This window comes from Mustela erminea, chromosome 8 (genome assembly GCF_009829155.1).
Source record: "Mustela erminea isolate mMusErm1 chromosome 8, mMusErm1.Pri, whole genome shotgun sequence".
NCBI classification, from domain to species: Eukaryota; Metazoa; Chordata; class Mammalia; order Carnivora; family Mustelidae; genus Mustela; species Mustela erminea.
This window is the reverse complement of record NC_045621.1, coordinates 72,415,125-72,433,418: the sequence shown is the minus strand read 5'-3', so window position 1 is coordinate 72,433,418 and position 18,294 is coordinate 72,415,125. Positions and strand designations below refer to the sequence as shown.

At 34.4% G+C, this 18,294-nt stretch overlaps 1 protein-coding gene across 2 annotated transcripts in view; it reads right to left on the bottom strand.

The window, feature by feature from the left end:
• The window catches only part of AGPS (alkylglycerone phosphate synthase), a 149,948-nt gene that overhangs the window by 62,890 nt on the left and 68,764 nt on the right, over positions 1–18,294 (bottom strand). For both annotated transcript variants that reach the window (XM_032356040.1, XM_032356041.1), the window contains 2 exons: positions 11,024–11,149; positions 8,647–8,755 (listed from right to left, as the gene is read on the bottom strand). In XM_032356040.1, coding sequence (XP_032211931.1) covers positions 8,647–8,755; positions 11,024–11,149 — 235 coding nt within the window. The remainder of the gene's footprint in view (positions 1–8,646; positions 8,756–11,023; positions 11,150–18,294) is intronic.

Genomic DNA, 18,294 nt, shown 5'->3' with positions numbered 1-18,294 from the left:
TAAGAGTTCAGTATGCTCATCACATATACAAATGATTGCCTACCAAGATATCAAATATGACCCTATTATAATTTTTAAATCACAAAAACTCTGCAAGTCTGGACCAATCAGTATTTAAATAAAAAGTAAATATATCTTGTAAATTTTAAAAGATCACAAAAGTGACTAAGGCTTTATCTTTAATTTCAGCATCTTTATTGAAATATAATTCACAAACCATAAATTTCACCCATTTAAAGGGTAAAACTCAGTATGTTTTCAGTATAATCACAAATATATGCAACTATCATCAAAATTTAAGCTTAGGGGGCACCTGGGTAGCTCAGCTGGTTAAGCGACCAACTCTTGATTTCAGCTCAGGTCATGATCTCCGAGTCATAGGATCAAGTCCTGTGTTGGGCTCTATGTTTGGTGCAGAGTCTGCTTGTCTATCTCCCTCTGCTCCTTACTGCCCACCCCACAGCTCTCTCTCTCAAATAAATAAACAAAATCTTAAAAAAAAAAAATTCTAAGTCTAGAACATTTTTAATACCCCCCAAAAGAAACCCTGTACCCATGAAATAGCCATTCTCCATTTCCCCACACATACACTTCAGCCCTAGACAATCATTAATCTCGTAAATCTCTATAAATCTACAAATCTCTGTAAGTCTCTACAAATCTATAAATCTCATAAAATCTCTATAAGTTTGCCTATTCCGGACATTTCATATAAATGGAATTTTACAATATGTGGTCTTTTGTGACTGGCTTCTCTTTTCAAGGTTTATCCCTATTATAGCATGTATTAGTACTTACTCTTTTTTAATTGTGGACTATTACTCCATTGTATATATAATTCATTTTGTTCATCTATTCATTAGTCAATGGACATTTGGGTTTCCAAATTTTTTTAAAATATAAAGTGCACGCACACACACACACACACACGATGCATAGGGCAAAGTATGGGGGAGGGGGCTCAGAGTTCCTATGCCCTCTGCAGATGCACCACCCTCCCAGCACCTCCATGTGTTCACCATCTTGCAAGCTCCCTGAAACCAACATTTTAGTGATTTTTATGGAGGCTTCAATACATGGGCATGATTGATTAAACCACTGATTCAATGTCCAGTCCCTCTCCCCTCCCTAGAGCTGAAAGTTCCACAGGTTTCTACATTTTGGCTACTTCATATGAATAATGCTACTGTGAATATACATGTAAATTTATATACATATTTTTGTGTGGATGTATGTCTTCCTTTCTCTGGAATATATACATGAAGACTTTTTTAATTTTAGAAAAACCTCTGGTCCTAGTCCACATTACCCTACTCTCAGCCACCTTTTCCTAAGGCTACATTCTGGGCAAGTACCACCAAGAGGTTAGGGGAATGGAAAGAAGTTAGTTCCCTTCTTGTACCCACCTGGTGGGACAGAGGTTCTACTTGGAGTGACACACTAATACTAGGGTCCCAACTGCCCTTAGCCTGGCTTGTAAAGAGATGGCATCTTGCCAGGAGAAGCAAACCAAGAAAATCTGTTTTCCTTTCCTCTTTTCCCTAGCACTCAGCTACCAAAGTAGGGATGTCCTCAGAGAAAAGAATGCCATTGCTCCCCTCTGCTCCCCTCCTGAGCCATGCTCAGAGACTCAGAAGCTCAGAGACTCAAGCTCAGAGATTTGGTCTCAAGGGGCTGAGGAGGGAGGCGGGGAAGGGAATACAAGCCAAAAAAACAGTTCCTAATCTCTTTCTAAAGAAAACTATTTCTAAAGAAAACTATTTTGTTTGCAACAAATAGAGCATGGAAAAGTTCAAGCCTAAGAGCACTCTCAAATCAGTGGAGGATGTGGTAAAAGGCAACTGGGAGGACATAGGTAAATTTATTGTAGATAAAAGCAACATTGTACGCCAGTTAGTTTGCTTATATAGAAATAGTGCACAGGACACCAAATATGCCTCAAGACGCCAAATATGCTCAGAAAAGAATCCCAAACACTAACCTCAGGAACTATCCCTTCTAAGAGATACACTTAAAATGGGTGAATTTTACAGCATGTGAATTATATTTCAATGAAGCTATTAAAAAAATAACCATGATAAGTTAATTAATTCTCTAAACGAATTACAAATGAAACATCAGAGTTTTTTTTTTTTTAATAAGGAGCTAACAGTTATACCTTGTACAAATTGGAAAATTTGTATCTTATGCTATAAAAGTTTCTTAAAAGGCACCTAAAAGAACTTCTAAATCTTGGCCAGAGAAGAGGCAAAAGGCTGACAAGTACACTACTAGTGCTATGATGTCCCCTCATCCACCAGTACAGAATTATTTACCACACTTGTTCGTTCCTATCAATACAGGTGGTATCACTTTAATTTCTAAAGTTGCTGATTTTCCTACCACTATGCTGACAGTACCACTAAGCTTATTTGTAATTCTTTCAACCCTTTTTACATTTATAGAAGCTCCTGGTAGCCTTGGAATTAACACCTCATGTTAAATGTCCTTTCAACAAACGAACTGAAATTTGACAGGCATATAATCCTAAACACAGGAATCATCTCTATTTAACTCTAATCTGACCACAGATTACAGAACACTTTAATAAATACTTGCTGAAACTAAAAAGTCACCAGATTGAAATCCATTAAGGAAAAGGTCAGAATAAGCCATGATTGCAGACAGGAACACTTTTCTTCTTAAAACTAAACTCCAAGTTTCCAGGTTTTTGTGAAATCTTTCCTTAATATCTGAGAAATGGAGTCATTTGAAAATCCTTCTTTGAATTAAAGCATATAATATTATCTAATACAACTTAAATATAATCCAGGAAAAAGCTGGAAACCATTTAAATGCCAATCAATGAGGGTCTGGCTAGTGTAGTCAGTAGCTGTCGAAAAGAATGAAGTGGCTCTAAACGTAATGATATGGAGTAAGCTTTACAAAGTGCAAGCAGAGTAGTAAAATCCCGTTTGTGCTTTTAAAAGAGCATCCATACACACTTAAATATAGCACAAAGTGTTTACTGTGAACAAAGGAAATGCTCTGAAGAAGGAACAGAAGGCAGATTTCCCATTATACATCCTTAATACCTTTTGAATTTTGTACATCTGTCCATATTTTAATTTTGCACATGTAATTACTATATTCAAAAAGTTTATTTTAAAATATATATACCTTTACATTAGCAAACTTCTTTTAAAATCCTAATTCTACAGTGTAAAGTGACCATGCCTTAAACTTCTGCCTACCTGTATTGCTTCCTATGTAGAGTAGGCACTCTCAAGTAATAAAACCCCCCATAACATAAGTGAGGTTAAAAAAAAAAAAAATTGTAAAGTGAGACTCTGCATTATCACAAGGTTAATGAAATGCCCAAAGCAAGTCTCTGCAACTATCCAGCTATGAGTCTACAGGGGGTCCCACTGTGAAAGCAAAGTCACCCAGGTCTCAGATAGCAGCTTCCATTCAACTTCCATTCAAATTAGCCCATTACAAATGGATATATCTAAATTCACTCAATCAAATGGCTCGTTTCTGTTGTGTTTTATTATATTTAATGATTCTTTTGCTTTGGGAATGTTATGCCAGTGGAATGATATAAAAGACTTGAATTATTATACCTTGAATACATGTACATTATATCACTTTATACACTTATATTTTAAATCTACTTTATATAATTGCTTATAAATAATTCCATGGCAATATGACATCACAGAGGCTTATACATCATTCACTTTTTGGTTTCATCAGAACTACACTACAATAAATTTAAGAATTTTCTAATCTATAATTTTCAAATATAACGTTTCTTCTCAAGAAAACTGAAAGCTTCACGTGCTATTTGATATAAAATGCAAGTATTTGCTTAAAGCAAATAAACTCTTTTGTAATTTAACAATATACTTTTAGGTGACTTCAGGACTAAGAAGAATGTAAGTCATTTGACTCTGAATCTTCCCTCTCTCTACCTTCCCCTGCCTCAAAACAAAAAAATCAACAAGAAACAGAAAACCACAAATAATATTGAAATAAAACTTTCACCATTACTAGGAGACAAAAAAAAAAAAAAAACACTCTGACCCTCACATTACTTGTTAAATAGAGATAAAAAGAAAAAATTCCGAAAGACCTACTATAGCCTTCCACCTGCTGCAAGCTTCTAAGTGTAGAAAGTAAGGGGAGGCTTAAAAGATTTTATATGGAAAAACAAAGAGTATCTGAGGACCTGGAGAAAGCAAAGACAAAATCAACCACAGACACCAAAAGTGCAACAGTAACACCAAAATCCTGTACAGGGAAATCCATAGCCCTGGCTATGGGGAGGGTCTGAAAATGGGAAGAACTAGAAAGGCATCCTTAGAGAGACAAGAGGAACATTTTCAGAGGAGCATCATCTTCAGAGAAGTGTGGTACTCCTTGGAGACAAAGTAATGATGGGAAAGAATTAAGTAAGAGAGGGAAATTAAATATCCTATAGAAATAAAAAAAAAGACATGCCATGCCTTCTCCCACCAAAATACCACCATCCACAAAACAAGTAGCACAAGAGAGGGAAGTAGCACAGGAAAGGACATTCCCAAACTAGGAAACACTCTCTAAGTAATAAATAGCAATAGAAAAAAGCAGACCAAATTCACAAAAACTACTAGAAAGAGACAAAATGTAAATAAAAGCTTTTCTGCTCATGAAAAGTCTCTCTCCTAAACCAATCACGATCCTGTAAAGAAAACAGTAATAAACATCTCAAACTGAATTAAATATTGTCAAGCAAGCCTTTGGGGATATTAAAAATAAAAAAAATAAATAAAAAAACCTGAATCAGAAATACAATCATCAAAAGTCAGCAAAAAACAAGAAGAAATGAAATGAGAGATGACTAATCTCAGGAAAGAAAAAGAGCAGCAACAACAATAAAATGACATATAAAAAATGAAGGCTAAGTTATAAGGTATCCAAAGGAGAACAGAGAATAGATTCAAATGAAGACTTGATAAAGGGCACTGAAGAAGAGCAGGAAAATAATGAAGGGAATGAAAATGAAATAAAGAAAAAAGCTGGGGAATAAAAAAGGGTTAGTCACTCCCTGAAATGCCAAACAAACACAGTCAAGTATAGTATAATTGGTGTCCCTGAAGAAGAAAAATCAAAACAAAGGGAGGGAACCCCTAATATTTAACAGTAGATCCAAAAAAAACTTTCCAGAAAGAATAAAAGATGTAAATGTAAACATAGAAAGGGTCCACTGGGTGCCATGTTAAACAACACAGATCAATCAACTCTGAGCTATAAAAGTAGTAGACTTCATTAATTAAAAAATCCTCAGGACACTCAGGCAAAAAGAGGGAAACAATCTACAAAGGCAAAAGAACTAGCATTAGATTTCTTTAAAGCAACATATAAAACCAAGCAACACTGGAAGGAAACAAAGTGCAACCCATGGACATTATAACCACTCAAGCTGTCTTACAAGTCTCAAGGTCATACAAAAGGTAAAATTACACAAAAGGACTGATAATAAGCATTTCACTTATTTCGACATAGAGCAAAGACGAAAACAAGGGTGGGTCATAGGCTTAAAAAAATAAAAATGTAGTTTTAACCATTTTTCAAATGAAAGAACAAATTATTTTGAGTTACTAGTAAATTTCATACATAAGAAAAGATGTAAAGCATTTCAGAGGCTTTGACTATTATAGTGTCTAAAATGGAAGGAAGCTGCTAATTGAAAAAAATCATTACGAAAAGTTCATAACACAAGATAAAAACATTAAATTCAACATGATTAGTCACATGTAGAACTTAGAAGGATCAGAAAAATACATTTTAGGGGCGCCTGAGTGGCTCAGTGGGTTAAGCCTCTGTCTTCGGCTCAGGTCATGATCTCAGGGTCCTGGGATCGAGCCCCGCATTGGGCTCTCTGCTCAGAGGGAAGCCTGATTCCCGCTCTCTCTGTCTCTGCCTGCCTTTCTGCCTACTTGTGATCTCTATCTGTCAAATAAATAAATAAAATCTTTGAAAAAAAAATGCATTCTTTAATGATAATGCTTTCAAGGCTATCATGAGATAATTTTAACTATAGCAAAAAAAAATTTTTTTTAACTTGAAGAAAAGTATATGATTCTCATTTAAGGCAGAAGGTAATTATTTAGATGGCTAAAGACAACAGATAAAAATACATATTATGAAAGAATATGAACTTGCTGTGATAAGTACTAGGTGATATACAGAAGTGCTGAATCACTATACTATACTCCCGAAAACTAGTATTATATTGCATGCTAACTAGAATTTTAAAACGTAAAAAAAAAAAAAAAATCCTAAAGTAAAAAATAAAATAAAAAAGAATATGATTTCACATAAATTAACTTTCTCAATCATGCTGTCTCCCAGCCTACATTAAGATGACTCTATGTCCACATACAGAGATGGGGATTAAGGACTATACTTCTATAGACTACTTGTAAAGACCACTGATGCCAAAATAATAAATAGCAACAATAGTAATAAACTTAACATTTGTTCAGTATTTACTAAATGCTTATAGACTGCTTATCATAATCTCATTTAATCCTCACAAAAGCTTATGAAAATGGTTTCTTTTATTATCCTCATTCTATAGCTGAGAACGCTGGCATAGAAAATTACCTAATTTACACAAAGTCACAGAAATTTATGTGGTGGAACCAGGACTGAAATCCAGATCTGAAAGATTTCATCATTCATGCTCCTAAATCATTTTACATATATGTGTATAATAAAATCTCATTTAAATACAGTAATTTGCCCTAGTATATGTTTAATAAATCATATTTCTTTGCTTCCTCTATTATGAGTTTACCTTCCTCAAATTCAGAAAATAATTTATTATTGAGAGAGGTGTTCTAGTCATTTAGATACAGTTTAAACTATTTTAAAAGACATAAAAGACCAAATTCTCTCTCAGTTACCCTGTAACCCTTACCATTCTACTCTAGACCTGCTGCCTACTACACTCTTATAGCTAAATCTTATGTTCCTGTTATACTGAAAACCTGGCAGCTTCACCATGCAGAGACGGCTCTTTTCACTTTAAGTCTGCCCACCTGCAGTTCTCTCTGCAGGGCAACTCCCTCACCACCTTATTCCGTCAACTCCTATAAACCTTCAGGGACCACTTTAGGTATGACCCCTCTGAAGAGGTCTTCTTAAGCACCCATTAATATGAACTTTGACTGTATTTCTCCTGCATTTACTTCTAATTATACAATTTATCATACTATATTATAAAGGCCAATTGTTACCTGTATCCTGTCAGTGTGCCAGAATAGTGACTAGCACCAAAAATTTTAAAATACTAAGCGAAGGGAGAAAAAAATGTCTGATATAGTTACTTAAAAAGATCATTTATATTTACAGAGTTTACTCCAACTATGTATGCACCAAGAATATAATTAGTAACTCTCAGTTTTAATACCTATTCGTTACTCAATTTGATACCAGGTGGCAAAAGGTTATATATCTCAGTTAACTTTTGGATGATGTGTTAGTATTAGAAGTTGCAGAATTTGTTAAGGGAATTTAACATTTTTCTCATAAAAATGTAGTTCTATTTTTCCACAGAAGAGTATACTGATCAGAAATAAGAAAGTACACTGGTGATACATCGTGACAAAGGTTTATCATTGATTATCATGAAAAAATATTTAAGCTATATCACTGTTCATCAAATCAACAGTTGACCTCTAACATGTCACTGAGACATAGTTTGTTGTATTTTCCCTCCTTGATGTTTCTATCAAAAGATAGGATTGATGTCCTATCATCCTAGTTTATTATAATTGCTCTCTCATCCATGAATACAGCTAAACATTTCAAAAATCTATCTCTTTTTTAGCTTGTACCATCTTCTAAATTAGTAATGAGTTCCTCCACTAAGTTAGAGACACTTGTTTTATCTTATTTCTCTGAATTTAAGGGATATCCCTGTCTACTATTCTAAGAATTAAAAAACACGACTATGTTCATCTTATCCACAACATTCACCGCAGAACAGTTAGTTTACAAAATAGATCAGTTTTTTCCTGATCAGTACAGCAGTTAAATGTGAGATAAAGAACTACATTCTAATCAACCCAGCATTAAGTAACCAAGCAAAGAATAGTAAACAGTTAAAAGAAAAAAAAAGTACAACACACTTTTTAAAAGATATATAAATCAACAGGATTTTAAATTCCACTTCTTCAAAGAATCAAATAGCAAGTAATAAAAAGTACTATTACAGAAAGGCAAGACACTAAGACAATACTTTCTCAGCTCTTCACCCCTGAGAAGTCAGACAAGGTTAGAGAATACTATTATATAAAATTTTAAAGCAAACCATTTTAAATCTTAACAACTACACTTCCTAAAAAACTGTAAAACAAAAATAGAATACCAAAAAGGCTAGCTTATCTCTAAAACTATAAAAAAACAAAATGTAAAAGGACGTTTAATAAGATGTTCTCATAATAAAAACTTTATGAAGTACTAAATTAAAGTAATAAAACTTAAAAAAAACACCATTCTTTAAATATATAAAATGTGCCTTTCTTTCAAAGATCTTATATCACAGTATCACAGATTTTCACAAAACTGAGTCTCTAACCTGTAATTTTTTGTAATAAATTTAGTTATATTTACCTTCAGATCCCATGATGAAGTGATGGATATCAGGGCCTGTTGACATACGAGGTCCTTGACAGCTTTTTTCTATTATACCTCTAGGTGTTACCATTTTTATATGAACCACCTGTTTAATACAATGCATGATGTAAAGTCTACATATTCGTCAGTGAATGTTGTGCATGTGTGTACACACAACCATCCATATTTATAAAAAACTCTACTTTTAAAATAATAGATTAAGTGATAAATGGTGATACCCTTCAGAATTCTAGTATCTTTTAATAATTCTTAGACTAAAAATAAATTTTATATAACTTTAAAAGAAGAAAAATCATTCTAAGATTGTTACTGATTTGGGTATGTTCATCACCTTAAAAAAATGAAAAGCACTTTTCTTTAAACCAAATTTAGTCTAGGATTATCCATGTGGCAAAAAACTAAAGGACGAAAAAAATAATGATCATATTTTAATAGGTTCATTCTTTCACTTAATTTTGAATGAAGCACTATTAATCACCTCAAGCTGCTTCAATGCTTAGAATTCTAAGAAAAAATTTACTCTTGCCTTATTCCCACCCTCAATTTATCTACTTTGCCCACTTAGTAGAAAAGACTGAAAAGAATGAAGTATTAATTAATCAGGCAAAAAATGGGATGAAGAGGGAGATGTAGTGATTGAACTGAAAAGAAGAAAAGAGAGATGCATGTGATACAAGTCTCACACCAGTGAGAATGTAAGCATACTCAAGGGAGAGGGTCACTCAAAAATAGTTCCTGAAATTTAAATCAGGAAATGGTTAGGTAAAAATCCCAACACATTTTTACAACAGCTTTTTGACAGATAAACAAAAATAGTCTATTTATTATTTAAGGAAATGAGCAGAGGACATCAATAAACAATTCACAAAATAGAAACCAAAAATCACCAATGAAGACATTTTAAAAGGATACATTCACTTGCAATTAAAGAAATAAAAAAAATTAAAAAGACAAAAATATAAATAAAGGGTCCAGTAAAAGAAATATTCTCATAGTGCTAGTGGGAATGCCAATTGGCACAAATTTCTATGAAACATTTTGGCAATAAAAATTCAAAGACTTAAAAAATATATATAAATGTCTTGATTCAGCAATTCAAGCCTTAGGAACTTCCCCAAAGTGACTGAAGATGTATACCAAGGAAATTACTAAAGAAGATATTTTCCTCTTTTTTCCCTACAATTTTGAAATCAAGAATAATTTAAAATATTCACTAATTGGGAATTACTTTAATAAACCATGAATTACTAGTAAAAGAGAATTATACACAGTCTAAAAATGATAGTGTATAAATACACTTGTCTTTGTTTTTTTTCAAGTTAATATACTGATAACATAGTCTAAAGAGATTAAACACAGCATGATCCTATTCTGTATCAAAAGCCAGATACACACATGCAAGTAAGCACATTAGGATATATGATTATCTGTGGTCCTTAAGGCTCTCCAAAAAAGGGATAAAATAAATTACATGCTTTAGCAATACTAAATGTAGCAGTCTATCACATGTTAACTATGATAAAGTTTTTAATAATCCAATAGTGAAAGGATCAAATTCTCTTCTGAAATTGAATGTTATTTTATTTGCAAAAGGAAAAATGTGATTTCTTAAATATCCTCAATTTTTAAAAAAGACAGGATTATGTGAACATTTTAAGTGTTTATAATACACACTTATAATAATTCCATGCAGTGAATATCATCATTCTACTTTAAGAAGTAAGAGGAAAGAAGTTTAGAAAGGTGAGCTAATTTGTACAAGGTCACACAACTAATCACTGGGAAAGCTACACATGGAACAAATGATATCTAATCCCTAGTCAGAATGCCCACAGTTATACTATTACTACACTAACTCCCAGAACACTGGCACCAGATCAACTAAAATAAAATGGTGTACACATAAACCACTACAGGTCATATTGCCATCTACTAGAACCTTTTTAATTAGGCTCTCTAACTCTATAGAGAAAAAAATTTTTTAAGAGAAGTAAGTATAAACTCTCCTAAGGCAAGAGTGGCAATGATGAGATCATCTAAATAAATGGACTAAAACCTTGGTGGACTTGAAGACTGAGGCTCCATGAGGCTTATAAAATAATGTTTATATATTTTATAAGTCAGATAATATGAAGCATCTATAAAGTTGAAATATCAGTCATTTGAAAAGGAGCACCTGTAAATAATGACCACAGTTGTCTTTAAACTGCTTCTATTACACACAGTCAACTTCACTATAATCAAAAGGGATATACTTTTGAGAAGACCCTACCATATAACTCTAAAAAAGGATTTAATCATTTTATAGTAATATACTAATCAATTATGACATAGTAACCAGAAAAAAATTTACCAGGTCCTCAATATTGCCATAGATATTCTTCTTCATGCCCGATGCCCGAGTAGAAACCCATCCTCCCACGGTGCTAAATTCCAGTGAATCTGGTTCATGACCTGTACAATAACCACTTTCTTTAAGCTGAAAAACAAAAAATGTAGTATTTTACTAGTGAAAATGGGACCATTTCATATAGCATTCAACACATTAATTTTTTTTCAGTGTTCCAAGATTCACTATTTATGCACCACATCCAGTGCTCCATGCAATCCCTGCCCTCCTTAATACCCACCACCAGGTTCACCCACGCACCCACTCCCCTCCCCTACGAAACCCTCAGTTTGTTTCTCAGAGTCCACAGTCTCTCATGCTTCATACTTTAAAATTTCCATATGTCACTGGTATTTGGACTCATTAAAACCCATATAAAAAAGAAATACTTTTATCATGCTCATCCAAAAAAATTTTTAAGCTTTTGCCCAGTGGAAAACTTTATAAAACTGAAAAATGTGGACCAAAAGACAGGCTTGGCTTGCTAGCCAATCTTACTCCTTTCACCCTTTTAAAATAAAACCAACTACCGTCCCTACTTCTTTTTTTTTTTTTAACCACAAAGAGATAATTTAAATACTTACGGAGATCAGATTATGTTTAAATAACTGCCAACTTCACCTAAACACTTTCAATAAATAAAGCACTTAATCTCTTGTTTTCCCTACCCTAACATAATATGCAGCAGGCCTGCAGAAAATCTAAGCAAATTGCCTGTACTTAATTCTCTCAAGGAGTCATGTGTTTTAATGTACAGCCATCTGGCTAGGTTTCCTGCATGTAATACCGTCATTTATTTGTGATGCAGATCATGCATTCCTGTACATTAAGTAGTCACTTGTTTCTCATTTTTCTATATTAGCTTGGCTTTGCCATCTGCACAGCACCTGAAGTTGAATGGATGCCCTTTACTGCAACACCACCAAAGCCATTCCCCTGAAATCATTTTAAAGACTAAGGCATCTCATGTCAAATGGTACAGACACCACCATCTGCACACTCACTGTCTACTGCACTCAAGCCCATCAATCTGTATTGACCATTTTGATAGTCATCCAGTTAAGCAACTGCTTCTATTTTTCAAGTAAGCCATGCAGAGATGTAGAATATGTCAGCTATGTTTGTATCTGTAAGTATGGTATAAAAGTTGTGATCCAAACTGAGAGAACTTAATAAGTTAAACATAATTTGTTAGCTTTTGCACATAAGCACTGCAAATTATTATCTTTTCTAACATTTTTGCTAGAAAAACAGCATTTAAAAAGATATCAATTATTAATAATAAATTTCACTAAATATTCAAGGTCTTTAATTTTAAGAAATTACTAACTACTCACAAAGAAGTAGCTTAAATATATGAATGAACAATTTATTTTTTATTTTATTTTTTTTTAAAGATTTTGTTTATTTATCAGAGAGAGAGAGGGGGAGAGAGCGAGCACAGGCAGACAGAATGGCAGGCAGAGGCAGAGGGAGAAGCAGGCTCCCCGCTGAGCAAGGAGCCCGATGTGGGACTCAATCCCAAAACGCTGGGATCATGATGTGAGCCGAAGGCAGCTGCTTAACCAACTGAGCCACCCAGGCGTCCCTGAATGAACAATTTAAAATGAAGATCATCAGATTGTTATTTTATAGTTCTTCCTTAATTCCCAATCTATATTCGTATTATTTACTCTCAAAAAAAACTACTGTTACTCAATTTTTCTGAAATTAGCAGAAAAAGGAAAAACACTAATAGAACACTTAGATATCCTAAGCACTAAACAGTGAGTTTTCATATATTCTGATGACAAAATCTCCACATTACCTACACCAAAGCAAATTAAATCTAAACTACTTCTGTGAGTATATCCAGTGTTACATATAATTTGCCTCTTATGCCTGTAGGTTTACTTCATTACCTTCCTCAATTATAAAGTGGCCACCACAGGCCAGGAATTACGTAAAGCAATGAAAATGAGGATATAAAAAGAATGGGGGGGGGAGAGTCTCTATGCTCAAGGACCTCAACCTAGCACACCATTTTAAATCTACTACTTTGTTAAAATCTGACTAACTTCCTACTAGGTAAGTGAAGTAAGTGTAATGGTTAAGAACCTGAACATGAAACTTGCCATTTATGCTTGCTAGAAAATCTGCATGTTACAGTGCACTTATTAATAGGAAACAATTTTTGGCATATGGTTGGGTGCTTAATAAATGGTATCTATGACCACATACATTCAACCACTTTTTCTTCTAAAGGCTGTGATTTGTTTTTGTTTTTAAGATTTTATTTATTTATTTGAGAGAGAGTGAGAGAGCATAAGAGTCGGGTAAGAGGCAGAGGGAGAAGCAGACTCCCCGTTGAACAGGGAGCCCGATGTGGGGTTTGATCCTGGGAGTCTGGGATCAGGACCTAAGCCCAAGGCAGATGTTTAACCAACTGAGCCACTCAGGCACCACTTGCTGTGTCTTTGTTAATGCCATTAGCTGCTGGAAAATCTGAACAAAGGTTTACAGATTTAACTCATATAGTTAATCAAATATCCTTTTTTTAAAAAATATATATTTATTTATTTATTTATTTGACAGACAGATCACAAATAGGCAGAGAGGCAGGAAGAGAGAGAGAGAGAGGAGGAAGCCGGTTCCCTGCTAAGCAGAGAGCCCGACGTGGGGCTCGATCTCAGAACCCTGGGACCATGACCCGAGCCGAAGGCAGAGGCCTTAACCCACTGAGCCACCCAGGTGCCCCTCAAATATCCTTTTGTAATAAAATAAAATAACCTCTCCTCTCCATCTGTATCCCATAAAACAGAATAAGAAATTTATCTTACTCATTTCTGTACTCCCATTCAATATTAAAACAACAAATACTATGTTCTAGGCATGAGACACAACACTAAGAGCAAATTCTGAATTGCAGAGCTTGTTATTATATAGAAAGTAAAGGAACTGAAATTAACAAGAAACATAAATAAATACAAAACAATTAGATGTATAAAGGAAAAAATTGAAAGTGCAGCAGAGACATTCACCCAAGTTCAAGTAAAAGGAACTAGATTTATCCTCTCACATGAAGAAAAAAAAGAAAAAAACCTGAAAAAATATAAGATACGAAAGTCTTTAAATAACTGGACATGAGGTAACAAAGGACTGTGATCCCTGGAGAAAGCAAACAAAGGAAGTGAATACTACGAATGCCCCTTGCTTATGCTCTAGATGGTGATGCAGGGAAAGAGAATCCAAGTACAACTCTGGCAAACACTGTGTGTGAGGTAAGGAGATTGAGTTTGAAGTTGTGGGAAACCAAAGCATATAAAATTCACAAGAGAAAGTACTGAAGAGAAGAGAGCAGCAAAGAGAGGGTCCCCTTTAAAGTAGTCAGCAGAGTAATGAAAAGCACATATAAGCGAGGAAACTACCCAGGATGAGAGTTAAAAACAATGCAAAGGATTAAGAGAAAAGTACTAGCACTCATACAGGGCCAGAAATCTGTTCCCACCAGCCTGACTTTGAAAATTTTTCCTTCACAAAGCATGAGCTAGAACACCCAAGATGGTCATTCCTCAGTAATGAGAAATGATTAGCTTTAAGACTGAGCACTGCTCCTGAACCCACCTAAAAGATCGCAGAAGGAAGAACTAAAGAATCAACAAACTATATCCAAATATCTATACCCCAGGAAAAAAAAGCTCAAGAATATTTATAAAACTGAAAAACATCCAAGACCTAACAAGATGATATTCATAATGTCTGGTACTTAATAAAAAATTGCGCCTGGGTGGCTCAGTGGGTTAAAGGCTCTGCCTTTGGCTCAGGTCATGATCTCAAGGTCCTGGGATCGAGCCCCATATCGGGCTCTCGGCTCAGCAGGGAGCCTGCTTCCCGCCCCCCCCACTCTCTCCGCCTGCCTCTCTACCTACTTAGGATCTCTCTCTCTCTCTCTGTGTCAAATAAATAAATAAAATCTTTAAAAAATAATTGCCAACTGTACAAGGAAGCAATAAAACACAACCCATAATGAGGAAAACAATATTATGAGATAAATAATCAAAGCCAACCCAGAACTAACACAGATGTTACAATTAGCTGACCAGGACATGAAAACAGTTACTTAACTGTATTCCATATGTTCAGAGTAGAGACACAGAAAATATAGGAAGACCCAAATAAATATCTAGAAAAGTAAGAAATATAATGTTTGAGGTAAAAAAATACACTTAGTGGGGTTAAGAGCAGAATATATTCAGCAAATAAAAGATTAGTGAACTCTAAGACACAGCAAAAGAAACTGAAGAAAAAAATGAGAAGAGCAGCAGTAAGCTGTAGAACTTCAAACAGCCTAATATATAAGTAAACAGAGTCCCTAAAAGTCAGGTGGGGGAGGGAGAGTCAGATAATTGAAGAAATAATAGCCCCGAATTTTCCAAACATGATGAAAAGTATAATTGCACAAATAAAAGAAGCTCAACAAAGCCCCAGTGTAAGAAATACAGACACACACACACACAAAAACCCTACACCAAGGTCTATCACAATCACATAACTCAAAGCAGTTATAACAAAATCTTAAAAGCAAAACAGAGGGCAAAAAACCCCACAGAATGTACAAAGGGACAAAGATAAGATTTCTAGCCAAAAACGGTAAAGTGAGACAACAGTGAAGCATTATCTTTATATTACTGAAAGAAAAACACTATCAACTTATCATTCTATACTCAGTTAAAATACCTTTGAAAAAACAGAAAAGTAACCTTGAACTATTAAGCAATTAAAGCAAGACAGCAGGATACATGATTAATATACAAAACTCAACTGCTTTCCAATATACCAAGAAGCAACAGTGGAATTTAAAAATAAAAACATAATGCCATTTACATTAGGCCCACCAAAATGAAATACTTAGGTATAAATCTAACAGATACATTACAAAATCTATGAAGAAAAGTCAAAGTTTTAAATAAATGGAGAGATATATTCCATGTTTATGGAAGACTCAATATTATCATGATGTCACTCCTTCCCAAATTGATCTACAGATTCAGTGTAACAAACCCAGTCAAAATCTCAACAAGGTATTTACAGATATTAACAAACTGATTCTATGGTCTATATGGATGGGCGCCTGGGTGCCTCAGCGGGGTAAGCATCTGCCTTTGACTCAGGTCATAATCCCAGGGTTCTGAGATTGAGCCGCACCATCAGGCTCTGTGCTCAGCAGAGAGCCTGCTTCTCCCTCTCCCTCTGCCTGCCACTTTGCCTATTGTGCTCTCTCTCTCTGTCAAATAATTATATAAAAAACCTTGAAAGTCTATAGGGAAAAAACCCAGAAGAGCCAACACAATTTGAAAGGTAGTCTTTTCAACAAATGGTGCTGAAATAACTGGATATCCATATGCCAAAAAAAAAAAAAAAAATGAACTTCAATCCATCCTTTGCACCATACATAAACATTAACTCAGAATCTTCAAAACTCATCAGAGACTTGAATGGAAACCAAAAACTATGAAACTTAAATGGGAGAAAATCTTTGTAACCTTAAGTAAAGCAAAGATTTCAAGATATGACAGCAACACCACGAAATATAAAGTAAAAAATTAAATACATTATGGAATTCACCAAAATTAAAAAGATCTATTCTTCAAAAGACTCTGTTAAGAGACTGAAAAGACAAGACAAAGACTCGGAGAAAATATTTGCAAAGCATAGCTCGGCAAAAGGACTTCTATCCAGAATATGTAAAGAATTCTCAAAACTCAATAAGAAAACAAACCAATTTAAAAATTAGATAAACAACTTGAACAGATACTTCACCAAAGAGGACCCACGGATGACAAAGAGCACTTGTAAAGATCACTAGACACTAGAGATATACAAATTAAAACCACAATGAGATACTATAACACATCAAGTAGAATGACTAAAACTTAAAAGACTAACATTAACAAGTACTAGAGAGGATGTAGAGAAACTGGAATTCATACACAGTGCTAGTGGGAATATGAAATGATGCCTTGTGGGAAAATGTTTGGTAGTTTTTCAAAAAGGTTAAATATATACCTACCACTTGATTTAACTACTTCATTTCAAAATATCTACCCAAGAGAAATGAAAGCATAAGTCTAAACAAGGATTTGCACATGAATGTTCACAGTAGCTTTACTTGAAATAGCCCCAAATTGTAAATAATCTAAGTGTTCATGGATAAGTGAACAGTGGTATAGCTATATAATGCAATACTACTGAGCAATAAAAAGGAACAAACTAACTGATACATGCAACAATATGCATGAATCTCAAACTAATCATGCCTCGTGAAAGAAGCCATACCCTCAATCCCCCCTCAAAAAGAGTACCTGATTAGTTTTCAGTAAAATTGGAGGACAGTTAAACAAATCTACAGTGATAGAAAGCAGATCAACTTCCAGAACTGTGACACAACACACTTCTGTTATTTAAAAAAAAGAAAAGAAAAAAGGCAGATCAGTGATTGTCAGGGGTGGAGGGTAAGGGTTGGGTAGAGAGAATCATAAAGAAGCAAGAGGAGGGGAGCCTGGGTGGCTCAGTGGGTTAAGCCGCTGCCTTCGGCTCAGGTCATGATCTCAGGGTCCTGGGATCGAGTCCCGCGTCAGGCTCTCTGCTCAGCAGGGAGCCTGCTTCCCTATCTCTCTCTCTCTGCCTGCCTCTCCATCTACTTGTAATTTCTCTCTGTCAAATTAATAAATAAAATCTTTAAAAAAAAAAAGCAAGAGGAAATCTTTGGGTTTTGTACAGTGTTTACTATTGTGATTGTGGTGATGGTTTTATGATTGTACTCATGTATCAAAACATATCAAATTGTATCTTTTAAATAAGTGCAATTTACTGTATGACACTTTTATCTCATGAAGACACTCTACAACAAATCCATAATTGACACGTTAATGACCTCCTTAAATTGTACACATAATAAAATCAACATAATTTACAAACTAAAGAGATTAAAACATGTGCTACCCAACTACTATCTTTGTGTCATTTTAAAATTTCTAGAAGGAAAAAGCAGGATGTTTTAAGCTAGTTACCTCAGCTTATTAAGAAACTGAAGAATACAAAAATTTAATGAGGAAGAACTTGAACTGGGATCAAAATGGCTATAGAAACTACATTACAGTTTACTGGAGGCAAAAAAGACAGTTCTATATTGGCATTTAGGGAAATGAACTAGTAGGTAAAATATCAGAAGTTCCCCAGTCTAGGAAAATGTCATT